We start from the raw sequence: 16,291 nt of genomic DNA, 5'->3' as shown, positions 1-16,291 counted from the left end.
GCAAGCTAGCTAGCAGCTTGCAGTAGTTTTCTTTTAATAAAACAGTTAGCATTATGCTAACAGCACCCCAGAAAGCAAGAGGAAAGCAGGCCTCCGTTGGCCCTGACGGCAAAGCTGGCACCCCACTGAATTCTTGCGCAGCGTTTTCCGGGCCGCCCACCAGTGGTTAAGCGCTCATAGTCCAGTTTACTTATTTTTCCTCAATTTCTTTCTCTTGTTATTATTTGTGAATTAGTTTAGTATATCATTTTAATGTAGCACGGTGTCAGCAGCGACATTTTCAACATATTATTTTCCGAAATAAAAGGCTGTGTGCATTTAAAATCTGTTTGAGGAGATTAAATAGTATTTAGATCTTGTATGCAGGACAGTAATCTTGGTGGTCCGAGGGTTGCTGACCGTATCAAGCCAGTGGACCATTATATATTTGCTTGCTATCTGAGCAGGACTGAATCATCTCATACTCACCTCAAAGCGTGTGGAGTTGTTTACTATCTCTAATAGAGTTGATTCTGTGGTTTCTGACACTGTTTGGCCCAATCCCATTTCACTCCTCGCCCCTACCACTCAGCCCTTCGCCCTCTGTTTTGCGTGTTCACGTCTAGGGGTCGGGTGTCCTGATTCTTGTTGAGATAGAGTGAAGTGTTGGGGCTACATGACCCTCCAAATGGAGGTTTTTTCAGAGACTCCAAACAGAGAGATATGAGGAAATAAGAAAAAACAGCAAGATGGCTGAACAAGAGACCAAAGAAACCCACAAATGTGAAAATATTCTCTGTTAAAAAATTCCAATAACCACTGTATTATCTTAGTTTAATGTTGTTTCAGTGTATTATGGCCGTTTTCTTCATAACAAGCATAAACAATCACTAATAGTATGCTAATGTCTCGGTAGCTGTCTGGCTAACTTTCCCGTTCCACCTTAAATAGTCCAGCAGTTCTGACGCCTGAAGTGCCAGAATGTAACTGCTGCACCATTTAAGGTGGAACGGGAACATTCGAGCAAGAGTCTGGCGAATATCTGACTTCAGCTTCATATCACTGAAGGATTAGTGGTGGGTGATAATAAATAATTGCCCCCTCTTTGAAGGCATATGATGCCCTAAATGTAACTAAAGCCCAGCAGTGAGGAGCTGAACTTTACCCTCCTCTGCTGTCACTGCAGACTGGCAGGGTCGCCTACAGAGCAGCGCTGGTAGCTGTTAATGAAGTGATGCTCTTTTTATTTGAGGGTCCCATTTCAGAGGGAAGATTTCAACCACTACCCTGTAACTCAGTTCCAAGGGGCAAGGAGACACTCGAAAACAAGGGGTAGGGGGAAAAGAAGAAATGGGACTGGGCCTATGACTCACTGTTATCTATAAACATGGACTAAAGTACGTTAGCATAGCTAAAAACAGCAGCATTCAGTCTGAAATGTCCATATTGGTGCCCATTTTTTGGCTCAGGATGAAATAGCGATGGAGAGTTGATTCCAGCAGCGATTCTTTAATAATAACAGGTCAGGGTCGACTCTTGGCCAGTGACTCTGAGAGTCGGAATGCTTGGAGTCGACTCTTCGACTCTGTTGAGTCCGTGTTTTTTATCGTAATTAGCTTGAGGGACGGTTTGACAGAGGAGTGTGTAAAGAAGGAAAGAGTGAGTTTTGAGTAGCATGAGTTTGTTTAAATACCAGCTTTAAACAATGACGACTGCTCACCAGCTGCTGTAAGCGCAAACTCTGCTCACAGAACCGTTTTCGATGCCTCCTGTCTCCTCTGCACCTCACTCTGCAGTTTCCTCATGGTTAGGGGTGCAATACGCAATGATTAGAAACGATAGATGGAATAAAACAAAAAACAAAAACAGTGTTTCTCACAGAACATTGTGGAAAACAATTAAGTTGACTCCTAATTTGTGTTCAGATTTTACGTTCAACTTTAAATGCTGCAGCAGTGACATTCTGACACCAGCAGAAGATTAAGGCTACGTTCACATTACCAGGCTGAAGTGGCACAAATCCGATTTTTTGCCCTTATGTGACTCAGATCTGATGTTTTCAGGGCTGTGTGGACACAAATCTGATCTTTTCAAATCCGACCTGAGCCACTTTCATACGTAGTCCTAGATCGGATACGTATCCGATTGTGGCCATGTGACCTTAATGTGAAGCTCAGATCGGAATTCATGTGCTTTTTTTCCACTGCGCCATCATTCAGCGTTACCATGGCAGCAGCGCCGAACAGAAGTTAAAGCCAGTAAACGGTGGAAAAGCAGCTCATCTCACTTTTTCTCCTTCGTCTCGCTCTAATAATGAAGCTGAGAGCTGATCAGAGTTAATTATCTTCTCAGCGAAGCTCGTTCTGCTCGTTAGTTTGTGCTGATGATGAACGTGATTCATTCACGTGACGTTACTGAGTAGGATGTGCGCATGAGGGTCATTTCAGGACGCCGGTTCGTCACATTAATGACAGATTTGAGTCACCTAAACGAGTGTGAACCATCGTGTCAGAGAGATCGGATTTGAGCAATGAGGCTTGTAATGTGAACGCAGCTTAAGGTGACGGTTGTATTATTTAAGTTGGAACAGGAGAGTCAATAAGAAGCAACTTCAGCCTTTTTGAAAAGAGGGACAAGTTGACGACTCTTCTGGAGTGAAAACCTGGTTTCTTTTTCAAAGGACTGAAAAAAACTGAAAGTAGTTCCTTTTTTCAGAGAATTATGACTGCAGCAATTATTTTCTCAGAACATCAGTCAGTTTCCCCTCATTACGTGAAACAGGCTGATGGTAAGAGGTGTTGAAATATGCGTCAACTGTAATTGTTCATCTGATATTTCTTGGTATAATCTACTAATCTTCATCACTATAATCTGTAGCTACTCAAAAAATAAGTAAACAACATTTGGGACGGTTTAATATCTGCTGTGTCCCTTTATCACCGGCTCTGGTGCTGTCCTGGTTAAAGTTAAGTGGAGTTGAAGAGCTGATCCTATAAACTATCGTGGCAGGAGTCGAGTCTCATGCTAACCGTACACCAGAAGACTTGGAGAAGACTTTGTAAAGACTTTTGAAAGACTGAGAAAGTCTGACTCCCTCTCACATCTAAATACACTGTCACAGTTTTTAGCCATAGACTATGATTTTGCATGAAGTCTGGGGATCTTGCAGTGTCACTATTTGTGCAACTAGGGTTTTCAGTTTATTTCCCATCATGCACCTGGTGGAAATTTACAAGCAGATAAACCCTTTCCTTCCACTATATAGTGGTACAGATGGGAAAATACGTTGGCTGGGTGTGTAAAGATCTGGGGCTCAGCCCAGTTCACTGTGGAGCTGTATATTCTGGCAGATCATCACCCAGAATCTTTTAATTAACCTGTAAAATGTTTTTATTTCAGATGAAGATTTTCACATCAACACAATATGCAGCGATTCAGCATCGTTGACTGGGTGAAACAAAATAAAACCAGTGTAACAGGAAGCAAAAAAAAAAAAACATTGATGCTTCTTCAATAATGTCATTGTTAAAGTCCTCTGCACTTTTCCTTACATCACTGTTGCACACAGTGAACCTGAAATATTAAAACAGCCACTTTATGTTTTAAGTTAATGTGATTGTTGTTGTAAAGTGGAGCAGATTTGCCTTTTTACGGAGATTTCAGGCTCTTACACATGCTCTCTCGCTCTCTCTCTCTCTCTCTCTCTCTCTCTCTCTCTCTCTCTCTCTCTCTCTCGCTCGCTCTGTTGTGCCACCTGCTCTCTCTCAGGCATGTCACTATTTTCATAAGCCAGGACTTAAAACTTACGATAATTTTAAACATGATTGATTTTGTCGCAGCGTCAAGGCGTAAAAAAGACTGCCCTAAAACAGCCGCCCTGACCACCTCACACTGACCGATCGAGATGACGCGAGCGTGACGCAACTCTAGCAAGACTCTCATGATTTTATTCCAACGCTGGATATTTGTCTGCGACAGTGAATCAAACAGCAGTGTCCACTCATTGTCCACTCTATTAGACACCCCTACCTTGTCAGTCCACCTTGTAGATGTAAAGTCAGAGACGATAGCTCATCTGCTGCTGCACAGTTTGTGTTGGTCATCCTCTAGTCCTTCATCAGTGGTCGCAGGACGCTGCCCACATATTTTTGGTTGGTGGACTATTCTCAGTCCAGCAGTGACACTGAGGTGTTTAAAAACTCCAGCAGCACTGCTGTGTCTGATCCACTCAGACCAGCACAACACACACTAACACACCACCACCACGTCAGTGTTACTGCAGTGCTGAGAATGATCCACCACCCAAATAGTACCTGCTCTGTGAGGGTCCATGGGGGTCCTGACCACTGAAGAACAGGGTAAAAGGGGGCTAACAAAGTATCAGAGGAACAGATGGACTACAGTCTGTAACTGTAGAACTACAAAGTGCACCTATATAGTTAGTGGAGCTGATAAAATGGTGTAAATATGGTGTGTGGGATTAGAGATGGCGATATTCTGACATTATCATGATCGATTTAGTTGTGTGATAAACGGTACGTTCTTCTGAGGATATTGTGGATATTATCAGTACTAAAAGGACAGGATGGCACTAATAGTGCATTTTGTCTGTGTACTAAGATATTGTGATGCGTATAGTTTATTGTGAAAATGTCTCAGAATCGTCATTAACCGTTTTTCCCCCGTATGGACCACCGCTACTTCGATATTCATTTAGATGGCTGGTGATCCATTGAAAGATATAAACATTTATTAAAGGCTGAATTAGCGCTGAATGATTTATAGCCTGTAGCCCATCTGTGTTGTTAATGATTATGGATCCGCAGTATAATTCAGTTTCAACATGCTTTGTGTAGGTCACAGAGTTTCTTTATAAGAAGACTTTTATATACATTTTGTAAATGCCTTTAATAGTTTTATACATAATAATTTCTGCATCCAGAACATATGGCTCTATGTCCTTCTGTCTGGGTACAGATTTAAATAATGCTGCAGTGCAGAGAGCATAATCAAGAAAGGAATGCATTCATTTGAAATGCATTAATGTTGAATGCATTAATTTTACCCGTGAGCGACAACTCAGTCCGCATCTCTGCTGTTTGCAGTTGTACATTATATATTATTACATTATATATTTTTATTTTAGGGTGTTTTTATTGGTCCATACATCAGGAAATTTTCACACGATGTAAAGGACAGCTGATTTATTGAAATTATATAGAAAAATAAACATTGGCAAAAATGGAGAGACATGCTTTTCATTGGACAGAGATCATATATATATATGTGTATGTATGTATGGATCATTCTACTGAATTGATCCAAAAAACAAAAAATGAAATTTAATTAAAATGTTCATCTCTGAAATTTTGAGCCAAAATTTAAGATTTTTTTTTATATATATATATATATATATATATGTATGTATGTATGTATATGTTTTTATATATATATATGTATGTATGTATGTATGTATGGATCATTCTACTGAATTGGCTCACATTTGGGACTTTTAACTGACCTAGACTTTAGACTAAAATCCTTTTGCTTTGAGTGACTCTATTCCTTTAATTATTGACCATTCCATTTTGTCACTACCAAATGTTTCAGTAGTGACACTTTTAGTTCATTTTGAGCGGAACTCAAAATCGCTAGCCAGTACATGACCAGCAAACACAGCTTTGAACAGCTGATCACAAAAAATCATAATAATTTTCATTAAAACTCAAAAAAATGTTCCAATGCCCAAAATAAATATATATATTTGTATTTTTTGTTTGCATTTTTTTATTTTCAATAATCAGCAACAAAGGGTAAAATGACAGCATAGTTACAGCATAGACCCTCCCATCCATAGGTATGTTATTTTTAACCCAATAATGTCAGCTAAATTTAGCCTGATGAGGAAATTTGAAGAAAAAATTGCAGAAAATTTGTGTTCTGATTGGTTTAAAGTGATCTAATTTTCAAAAGTTAAATGTGGGTTTTCTGTTGTTTTGTTAAACATCAGTAGTCGCATGTTACCAAAGTTAGAACAGCTCACTCTTTAGTCATACAGGAAAAAAAATCTTAAATTTTTGCTCAAAATTTCAGAGATGAACATTTTAATTAAATTTCATTTTTTGTTTTTTGGAAAAATTCAGCGCAAGCTGCCGTTGTGTTTCCATGGTAGCGGGTTTATAGATTGGTTCTGAATGTTATCATATTAAAGTGTCGAACGCGTCAGTTAGTTGTTACTAGTTAAGGCACGACTTAAGGACTTAGTAAAGACTTTATGCACAAAATAAGTAAAACCTATGCAAAACCAGTACAACCCAGTCCAGACATCCACCTCTAAAAGCTCAAGGTTATTACGTCAAATAGCTCTTAATGTTTCCTGATGTCTGTGACATTGTTTTATCATAGTTTTGAAAAGATTTTAGTTTAAGTATGTTTTTTTTTAATGAATTCAGTGCTGGATAACAGAACCAGATGAACCCTGGTGTCCGATATTAAAGGAAGTGCGAGTTGTACGTGTGTCTGACTGTACTGCATTTGTGTTTTAGGGACTGAACGGAGGGCCCAGGCCACCCGCGAGTCATGGTGGTCAGCGGAGGAAAGACTGGCACGATTATGAAGTGATCAAAAGAGATGCAGCCCGAACAGGTGAGTACACACTTCACAGGAAGTGGCAGTTTGGTGAAAAATTCAAATTTCACCCTCTTACTCTAAATGTAGTTAATCAGCCAAAGCATGTTTGATGTCTAGAGTTTGCTTCCTCAAGCCCCCTTCACACATTCCTACATTTACATGGGAACTGAATGATGGTTAAACTGGAAGGGGCTACAGCAGAGTCGAAATCTTGGTTATGTGGCAGTTTCTATGCATGAGATCCAGTAGGATGCGAGATCAGAAGCTGATACATTACCAGGAAAGTTGAATAATGTATCAGCTCCTGTTGATTTTACAGTCGAGTGTTCAGCTGGAAGACAGAAAATAAGAAAAAATATAAACCAGCAACTCAAGCATCTTACATGCAGTGAGTTCTGGTTTCTGTCAGACCTACATCTTGAGGAATAATATTGTAATATTTGTAGTTATGAGATATTTTCAGTATTTGTAAACACACTGTAATGGATCTGGGTGTAAAACAAACATTGAGTGCGTTAACATGCACTGAATAATTCGATCATAATCGGATTTCTGTAGTTGTCTGATTATTCAAATGGTCATGTAGAGAGCACACTGATTTCTTAGAATGGAGTAAGGTATAGAAATCTGATTAAGAAATCTGATAAAGAGGCTGGATTTTAGCTCAGTAGTCAGATTTCTCAGTGCTGTGAACTCTTACTCTGATTTCTTTCGGATTTCTCAGTCTGCGCATGTGCGAAAACAGACGGTACCGGAAATAAGCGAGCAGAGTCGCCGCGAGATGCAGCAAAACACTTTTCAAGCGACGCTGAAACCGACTACATGCTTGACAAAATGAAGGATTTAAATATTCTTCATCTTCTAGATGATGTTTGTTCATATTTTCAGGCAAAGTGACGCGATGTTTTTAAAAAAGGCCGCAGCATGAAGTTTGAGTTTTACGTAACATTTACGTCGTGTCTTCTTCTGTGAGTTTATTGGCTGGTTATAATGCAGAAACCCGATTACTGCCAGACTCATGTGGACCTGGAGTTTCCCCGTTATCTGATTACTCAAGTGCATGTAAATGGGTTGATCAGATTACTGACAAAATCAGATTTTCTGCAGTTATCGGATTATTAAGTGCATGTAAACGCACTCCCTGTCTCGGGTATTTGTAGTGAGATCTTTATAGATTATAGATATTATTCTTGTAGATCAGTCTATTTCTACATAACAACCACCATAATAACTGAAGCACTGAAAATTTTTAGGCACTTTTGGGATGGGATTCGTTTATCATGGGAAGGTGCTGTAATGCCAGTTCACCACAGGACATCTGAAATGTTGATGACCAGTTCATACGGAATAAGAAATGTCAGTGTTGGTCACAGGGACGGGAGTGGCTACTCGATTTATGCCCTGCCTTTACTCCAGAGAAGAGAAGAGAATGTTAAAGCATTCAATTCAGCCAATATTTTGTTTACCATAATCAGAATTCACTGTCTTAAGTGAACACACTGTGGTATCATTGTCATTATTTTGGGATTGAAACAGCGAACAGTCAACATCACCACATAAAATCAGACTTTTCTTCTGTCTTTACTTTTATGATAGCCTTTTTACTGACATTGATTCACACGTGGTATAATTGAGTTATTTCTACAGCTTGTTTCATCGCACAGGTTAATATAATATAGCTTTATTTCTATGGTGCAATTTATAGCACAGGATTAATGTAATCTGGGTTTTTTCTATGGTGCATTTTATACAGTGGGATTAATGTAACCTGGGGTTATTTTTACAGCACGTTGTATAGCATGAGATTAATATAACCTGGGGTTATTTCTATGGTGTGATTTATAGCACAGGCTTAATCTAATCTGGGGTTTTTCTATGGTGTATTTTATACAGTGGGATTAATATAAACTGGGGTTATTTCTATGGTGTGATTTATAGCACGGGTTTAATATAATCTGGGGTTATTTCTATGGTCCATTTTATACAGTGGGATTAATTGAACCTGGGGTTATTTGTACAGCACGTTGTATAGCATGAGATTAATATAACCTGGGGTTATTTCTATAGTGTGATTTATAGCACAGGCTTAATCTAATCTGGGATTATTTCTATGGTGTGATTTATAGCACAGGTTTAATATAATCTGGGGTTATTTCTATGGTCCATTTTATACAGTGGGATTAATTTAATCTGGGCACGTTTTGTAGCACAGGATTAGTATAGCCTGCTTTTATTTCTACAAAATGTTTTATAGCATGGGATTAACATAATCTGGGGTTATTTCTTTGGTGCGTTTTATACAATGGGAATAATATAACCTGGGATTATTTCTATGGTGCAATTTATAGCATGGGATTAATGTAACCTGGGTTTATTTCTAATGTTGTGTTGTATACCCCTGAATTCATGTGAACTGGGGTTATTTCTGCAGCTTGTTTTATAGCATGAGTGTGTTCAAATCGACTAAACTCACAGTGAATTTCCAACAAAAATGACCTCACTCACCTCTTTAAACTAATCCCATCCAAATATGGCTTTAAAGAGCAAAATTAACTCTACAGGCATCTTTACTGGTTAACTTCACTCATCACTGGAATTAAAACAACAGTTGTTTAATATTAACTTTATTTTATATGTATTTATGTGTTAATCTGTTTGCAGGTAACGGTGAACAGGGCAAGTCGTTCCCGCTGACCGATGCTGACCGTGTTGACCAGGCCTACAGAGAGAATGGCTTCAACATTTATGTCAGCAACAGAATCTCTCTCAACCGCTCACTGCCCGACATACGACACCCAAAGTAAGAAAAAAAATATTTCTTAGCTTTTATAATCCGCATTAATTTACACTGCAGGCCAGAAGTACAGAAGCAAAAGTGATTTTTACATTTCATTAAATATTTTACAACGAATTCACTGAACCTGCACAGCATGTTTATTACTATCTATTGTAGCCAGAGAAGTTTATTCAAGAATGCTCCACAGATTGAGAACGATTTATTCGGACAACAAAACATTAATTGCAGCACGAGTATAACTGATCATATCTTGCACACCAAACATGATTTTTCAGACAGCAAAAATGCATCATTATATTATTGACACTCTGTTCGACTTTACCGGGCGACACAAGCTCTCTGACCAGTCGTCTCCGGCATTGACATGACGACAGCCAAGATGACGAATCAGCCGTGTATCAGTAACTTGAGCATTTTCACAAACGTCAAAAGGATCAGAATCTCCAATAGCAGCTCAATCTGACCTACGAACACATCTGAGTTATAGAGTGTTCTGTAGTGCTCGAGTGCTCAAAGGCTTCATTCACCCAGCAGGTAAAAGTGGCCCAAATCTGATTTTCTCACCAAATCCGATGTTTTTGTTTGGCTGTTGACAATATCTTTTTAAATCTGATCTGTATGAGACATCAGTCTGAACAGATCAGCTCCTAAACTGACCCTCATGCGCAAAAGAACAGAGCGTCACGCTGCTTCATGGCTCATCCAGAGGTAAACAGTCACGACCGCCAACGAACGCCAGTCGCTCCCAGAGGATCAGCTTCATCTTCACCAGCATCACAGGAGCCATCATGAAGCTTCACTGACTGACAGCTGGGCTCATCACCCAGAATGTGTTCGAGCCGTAAAAAGGGCGCGGTCACTTCTTTGGTTCGCGTCCTCGGATTCTTTAAACTCTGCTTTCAGACTTTAAACAGTTCTTTGACGCTGCAGCCTCGTTCTCCTACGGCTGCATTCGGCCATTTCGTTCGAAATCCCTTCAAACACTGAGGGTTTTTGGGTAAGTGTCTAATACTTTTGGACAGAAACATCAGCCCAAATGTTTATGAGTCTCAGCAGCACGAAATTATGACGAATGTCGAGTTGGATTGACATATAATTTGGCTTTTCAGACTACTGTGTTTACATGCAAAGAATGTTGATGATGGAAAATAGTGGAAAATCTGAAATAATAAGTTTTATTTGCATTTACTCAGTGATAATGAATTTTTCAAAATAAATACGCTTTAGTTCTAAAAAAACAACATCTTAGTCATCAGGCAGTGAATTCATAACCATTTCATGTAGTAACTTTCTGTGAGGGAGCTTTTAGAGGTGGACGTCTGGTTCCTATCACCACCACTGTGAACAATTCTGACTCGGCAAGTTTATCTAGAACGGAGCGTTTCACACCAAACCTCTCGGAATGACTCTGTTTACATCTTAACCACTTAATTATGCAGAAATTTTGGAAAACCATTGGAATTCCGTTTAAGCTACCCGGCTCATATCAACCCACTGAAAATGTGAAGTGACTATGCTGTTTTTAATTTTTTTTAACTTCACAGCATCTTTAAGGTTGAATGTCTAATGAGGGTAGAAAGCTGAGTGAGCTTCCTCAGATGATCAGACACGGAGAGATGGAGATCAGTCTGCTCCCTCAGAATCCTCAGAGTTTCTTCTGATAGACGCGTCAGGCCTGTTTTTCTCGCTCGGTCTCCGAGGTGCCGTTTGGCCGAGGCTCTGAACCACTCGCTTTAACTAATCTTCAAACGTTCAGAGGTCACACAAACCCTTAACTTCCTCCAATCTGTCCATTTTTAGAGAGCATGTAATGAAGTTTATTAGCTGGCTGAGTGTCAGCTGCTCCAGATTCTCCTGGAAAGAGGCCCTGCTGCCGTCTTAACCCTCAGACAGCCACAGTCGTTCTGTTAAATTATTCAGATGCAAAGCCAACTTACTGTTCTTCATTTTGCTATTTTGTGCTTTTTTGTGCCATTTTTACAGGTTGCACGTTTTGAGCTAGAACCACTATGCAGTTTCATAAAGTCTGTATGGGACTAGTGCACTAGTGCTTTTGGGACCGATCGCACGTACAGCTTTTCTACAGCATTTGTTCAAACACTGTTTTCATCTCTCATAGGAATTAATTGGCGATATGTTCAAGAAATTCAAATCTGGTTGCCACAAATGATGTTACAAAGGACATCTGTCACACTGACCCTCACAGACATTACATACAGACTTGCATACATACTAGCACATATATACACTTATGTTAGCACCCACCTGGGTAACATAGCAATGGCCAAGCAACACCTTGCAACCACTGGTATACCATAGCAACAACCTAGCAACACCTAAGCAACCACCTGGGATTCCATAGCAATGGGCTAGCAACACCTTAGCAGCCACATGGGATAACACAGCAATGGCCTAGCAACCATCCGGAATACCCGGACAACAGCCTAGCAACACCTTAGCAACCGCATGGGATCACATAGCAACAGCCTAGAAACATCTTATCACAGGTGGTTGCTAACATTGCAGCACCTTAGTAACCACCTGGGATGCCAAAGTAACAGCTTACTAAGACTTAAGCAACCGCCTGGGATACAATAGCAACAGCTTAGCAGCACCTTAGCAACCACCTAGGATTCAATAGCAGTGTCCTAGCACTATATCTTAGCAACCACCTGGGATAACATAGCAGTGGCCTGTCAACCATCTGGGATACATTAGCAACAGCCTGGCAACACCTTAGCGGCCACCTGGAATTTCATAGCAATGGCCTAGAAACACCTTAGCAACCACATTGGATTCCATAGCAATGGCCTATCAACATCTTAGCAACCACCTGTGATAACATTGCAACACTTCAGTAACCACCTGGGATGCCAAAGTGACAGCTTACCAAGACCTAAGTAGCTGCCTGGGATACAATAGCAACAGCTTAGCAGCACCTTAGCAACCACCTAGGATTCAATAGCAATGGTCTAGCAATATATCTTAGCAACCACCTGGGATAACATTGTAACACCTGAGCAACCACCCGGAATACAATAGCAACAGCCTGACAACACCTTAGCAAACAACCTAGGATTCCATAGCAATGACCTAGCAATCTTAGCAACCACCTGGGATAACCTGGGTTTCCCTAAAGCATCTTAGCACAAAGGTGCTAAATGGGTGAGTGAGCATCACAGTTAACACTCTCTCTCTCTCTAGCAGTAAAGATGACTTTAACTGTGAGATGCACAAAGGCCCCTTTGTGTAACTATTGCTGACAGTGTTTTGTTTATGCATGACTGGACAATTAATGCACCTAATAAGATTGTGTGTGTGTGTGTGTGTGTGTGTGTAGCTGTAAGCTGAAGCTGTATGCCGAGAAGCTTCCAAACACCAGCATCATCATCCCCTTCCATAATGAAGGCTGGTCTTCTCTCCTCCGGACCGTCCACAGCGTCCTCAACCGCTCCCCGCCTGAGCTTATAGCGGAGATTATACTGGTGGATGACTTCAGCGACAGGGGTATGTACATATATACACACACATTCATACACACACACACAGACATACATACGTACACACATACGTACACGTATACATACCCACACATACATACACACATGCGCACACACACACAGACATACATACATACATACACCGACAGGCATACTTACATACATACCCACATATCCTTGCTGTCCAAAGAAAAACGTATATCTCCAAAATAGTACCTTTACAGGAGACGGCAAAAACGTTCTTCACTCATAATGTAAGTTAATGGAAAGAGATTTTCACTAAGCAGTTTAATGCATTTTTATTGGTCCATTTATCATGAAATTTTCACAAAATGTAAAGAATGGCTGCCAGGCTCAAATGACACAGAGTGAAAATCGTCAAAAATGGAGGTACATGTTTTTCTTTGGACAGTGACAATATTTACATTCACACTCACACACACACACACACACACACACACATGCGTAAACACATACCCACACATACATGTACACACACATACATACATACATACATACATACATACGCACACACTTGTATGCAAACATTTGAACACCGGTCAAAAGACATGTTTTATTGATTCTCTGTGTGAATAAGTGAACACGTCCCCCACAGAGAGCACATTTAAAATGGCTTTTCTGCAAATTGTAGTGTTTCATTTTTTGAAGGTTAACATGTGGCAAATAAATACAACATAAATTATAAAATGTGCCATAATATTTGCGCAATTTTTCAATATGTTAAATTCAATAAATGATCAGTAACTGTGTATTAAAATGTGCATAAGTGTGTTCTTTGTAGAGGAGGTGTGTGTTAACTTACTTACACTTGGAAAACGAACAACAATGTGGAATTTGGACAGGGGTGCCCAAACTTTTGCACAGGACTGTATGTTCTGCCTGTATGACTGGATTGGGGGGGGGGAGGTATTTTGGATTTGTATAGCACTTTATGACTTGCTGTGTAATTCAGCATGTTATAGTTACAGTCTTCACTGTTATTGTACAAAATGTATATTAGTAGAATAATGAAAGCTGTGAGGTCAGCATGTCACATTTCCGCACTAAATGAATAAATGAAATGAATAAATTAAACACTCTAATCCAGCTTTGTGGAATGGGAGGTGATTAATCAGAGTAATGAACGGCGCTCTGCTTCACAAACTCATTAATCTTTGTTTAAAATTAGACAGAGGGGAGCAACTTTGGACCCGATACCGTATTGGTAGGCCCAGATGCCCGTGATTCTGTTAGTGATAGTCTGGAAATGAGACTGTGTCCACTGTAGGATGGAGGATTATTTAGAATATTCAATTTTGGTGTCGAATAGAAGAATACAATAAGTATCAGCATGCATGCTCAGCTGTGCGTGCAGTTTTAGAGGGCTGTCCTGTGGTGGTGAGTTAATGAGGCCCCCTCAGATCCCGGCACTGATCCGTCCTTCATGCCCGGCTGAAGGGTGAGTCCATTCAGAGCTTCAGTAATGAACGCAGCAGTGATCCGGTGATGGAGGAGTGAATAACTCTGTGCATATATTTGCTCTTATTTTTCAAAGCAAACACCGACAAAATGCTCCAAATGTGACTTCAGTCTGTCCAGAACAAGTCAAATAAAGGAGTGCCAATTAGAGCCACACATTATAGGATTAATTACAGGGGAAATCCACCAATTTTGCTAAAATGTGTGCCTAATTAAGTGGTTAACATGTAAGCAAAGTCATTCAGAGTGGTTTGGTGTGAAACGCTCTGTTCTAGAGAAACTTACCGAGTCAGAACTGTTCACAGTGGTGGTGATAGGAACCAGACGTCCACCTCTAAAAGCTCCCTCACAGAAAGTTACTACATGAACTGGTTATGAATTCACTGCCTGATGACTGAGACACTGTTTTAGGATAGTGTTGAGAACTTAAACTCCATTCATGGTGGAGGGATACATGCAGGGCGCTGTGAGGCAAAATAGTCCCCAAAGAAAACTTATTTTTTCAGATTTTCCACTTTTTTCCATCATCAACATTCCATATAAACTCAGAAGACTCGTGTAGGTTCACTGGTGGTTCTGGATAGTAAATAAAATGTCTATTTGTGTTGTAGTCATGGCGACCCCTGGTTCCTATCACCACCACTGTAAAGACATATGAAGTATTTCACACCAAACCACTCAGAATCTCTCAGTTTACATCTCACACACCAAGTTATGCAGAATTTCTGAAAAATCAGTGCAATTTTCATTAAGATAATGTCATTCTTCGTCATCACTTAGTGTGTAATGTTTTTATGGTAGTTAAGCAAAACTCTGTTTATATCTTTCTGTAATATAAGTTGATAGGTTATGTGGCATGCAGTTACATATTTCCACCAGAGAGGTCTCCAAATCCACAAAATGTGCTTATTGTATCTTTAAAAGTGTTCCAGACATCAATTGAAGCAGAGAGGATACTTTACGCCGAGAGCTGCCGTGTCAAAATATTTCCGGGAGCACAGTCACGTGACTTTGGCGAGCAGGAAGGGGACACTCATTCCCCCTGTTACAACAGTAACTAAGGGAGGCGGGACTTCTGCTAATGGTCACTTGTTTTTGGTTTATTTCGAATCACTCTCACACAGCTTGCAATTAGTAGTGGAATCGGTTTCATCTCTTATGAAGTATTTTTGGTCTAATGAAGGACGCTTCGCTTTGTGTTTAGCTGAAAAACTACTTGAGCGTTCAAAACTCAAATAGTATGTGGTCAGTGGTGGTCCTGTAGTGGTCTCTTTCCATTGGTGAATGAAGTAGAGGCACAGATGGACTGCAGTCTGTAACTGTACACCTACAAAGGTACAGTTGGTGCGTGTTTCTGATAAAATGGCCAATGAGTACAAGGTAGGTGGATCTAGTAAAGTAGAAAACTGTAGGCAGTGCTTGTTTTGCCTGTGTTCTTTAAGTAGTCTTGTGTGTATGTGCTGCATTTCTGAGCCGTGTTTCTGTGATTTCCGCATCTTCGTTCCGCGTTTCTTGGTTTAATCTGGATTAATGTCGTTCTGCCTGCTCTTTGGGTTTCTGGATTATGGATATGTCTTGGATTATCCTGCCTGTTTTCTGACCCCGTCTATGGATTGTGATTATAACTTGAGGAAATGTCCTAAAAATAAAGACGATTCGCATAATATACTGACTCATCCATGTGTTTTATCACCCAGAGCAGGAGTGCATAAAACCTTCAAGGGCTTCCACTAGTAGTTCATGGAGTCATTTAGTTGTTGAGAGTGTTCTATAATGTTCATATGATGCACACAGTCATTCTGACAGACTGTAATCCACTACAGGAAGTGTAGGGGGCGATATGGCTTCTACTGTTTCATTTAAAAAGCTCTATAATGTTCATATGATCCACACAGTCACTCTGACA

General features: G+C 40.1%; 1 protein-coding gene across 1 annotated transcript in view; it reads left to right on the top strand.

Moving 5' to 3' along the window:
• galnt10 (UDP-N-acetyl-alpha-D-galactosamine:polypeptide N-acetylgalactosaminyltransferase 10 (GalNAc-T10)) overlaps nucleotides 1–16,291 on the top strand; it is an 81,048-nt gene that overhangs the window by 25,765 nt on the left and 38,992 nt on the right. The window contains exons 2-4 of the mRNA XM_036588360.1: nucleotides 6,525–6,624; nucleotides 9,271–9,409; nucleotides 12,747–12,913. Of these exons, the coding sequence (XP_036444253.1) occupies nucleotides 6,525–6,624; nucleotides 9,271–9,409; nucleotides 12,747–12,913 (406 nt within the window). The remainder of the gene's footprint in view (nucleotides 1–6,524; nucleotides 6,625–9,270; nucleotides 9,410–12,746; nucleotides 12,914–16,291) is intronic.

The sequence above is a fragment of the Colossoma macropomum genome, unplaced genomic scaffold (assembly GCF_904425465.1).
Source record: "Colossoma macropomum unplaced genomic scaffold, Colossoma_macropomum, whole genome shotgun sequence".
Lineage (NCBI taxonomy): Eukaryota > Metazoa > Chordata > Actinopteri > Characiformes > Serrasalmidae > Colossoma > Colossoma macropomum.
The sequence above is the reverse complement of the archived record's forward strand: the minus strand, read 5'-3'. Positions and strand labels throughout refer to the sequence as shown.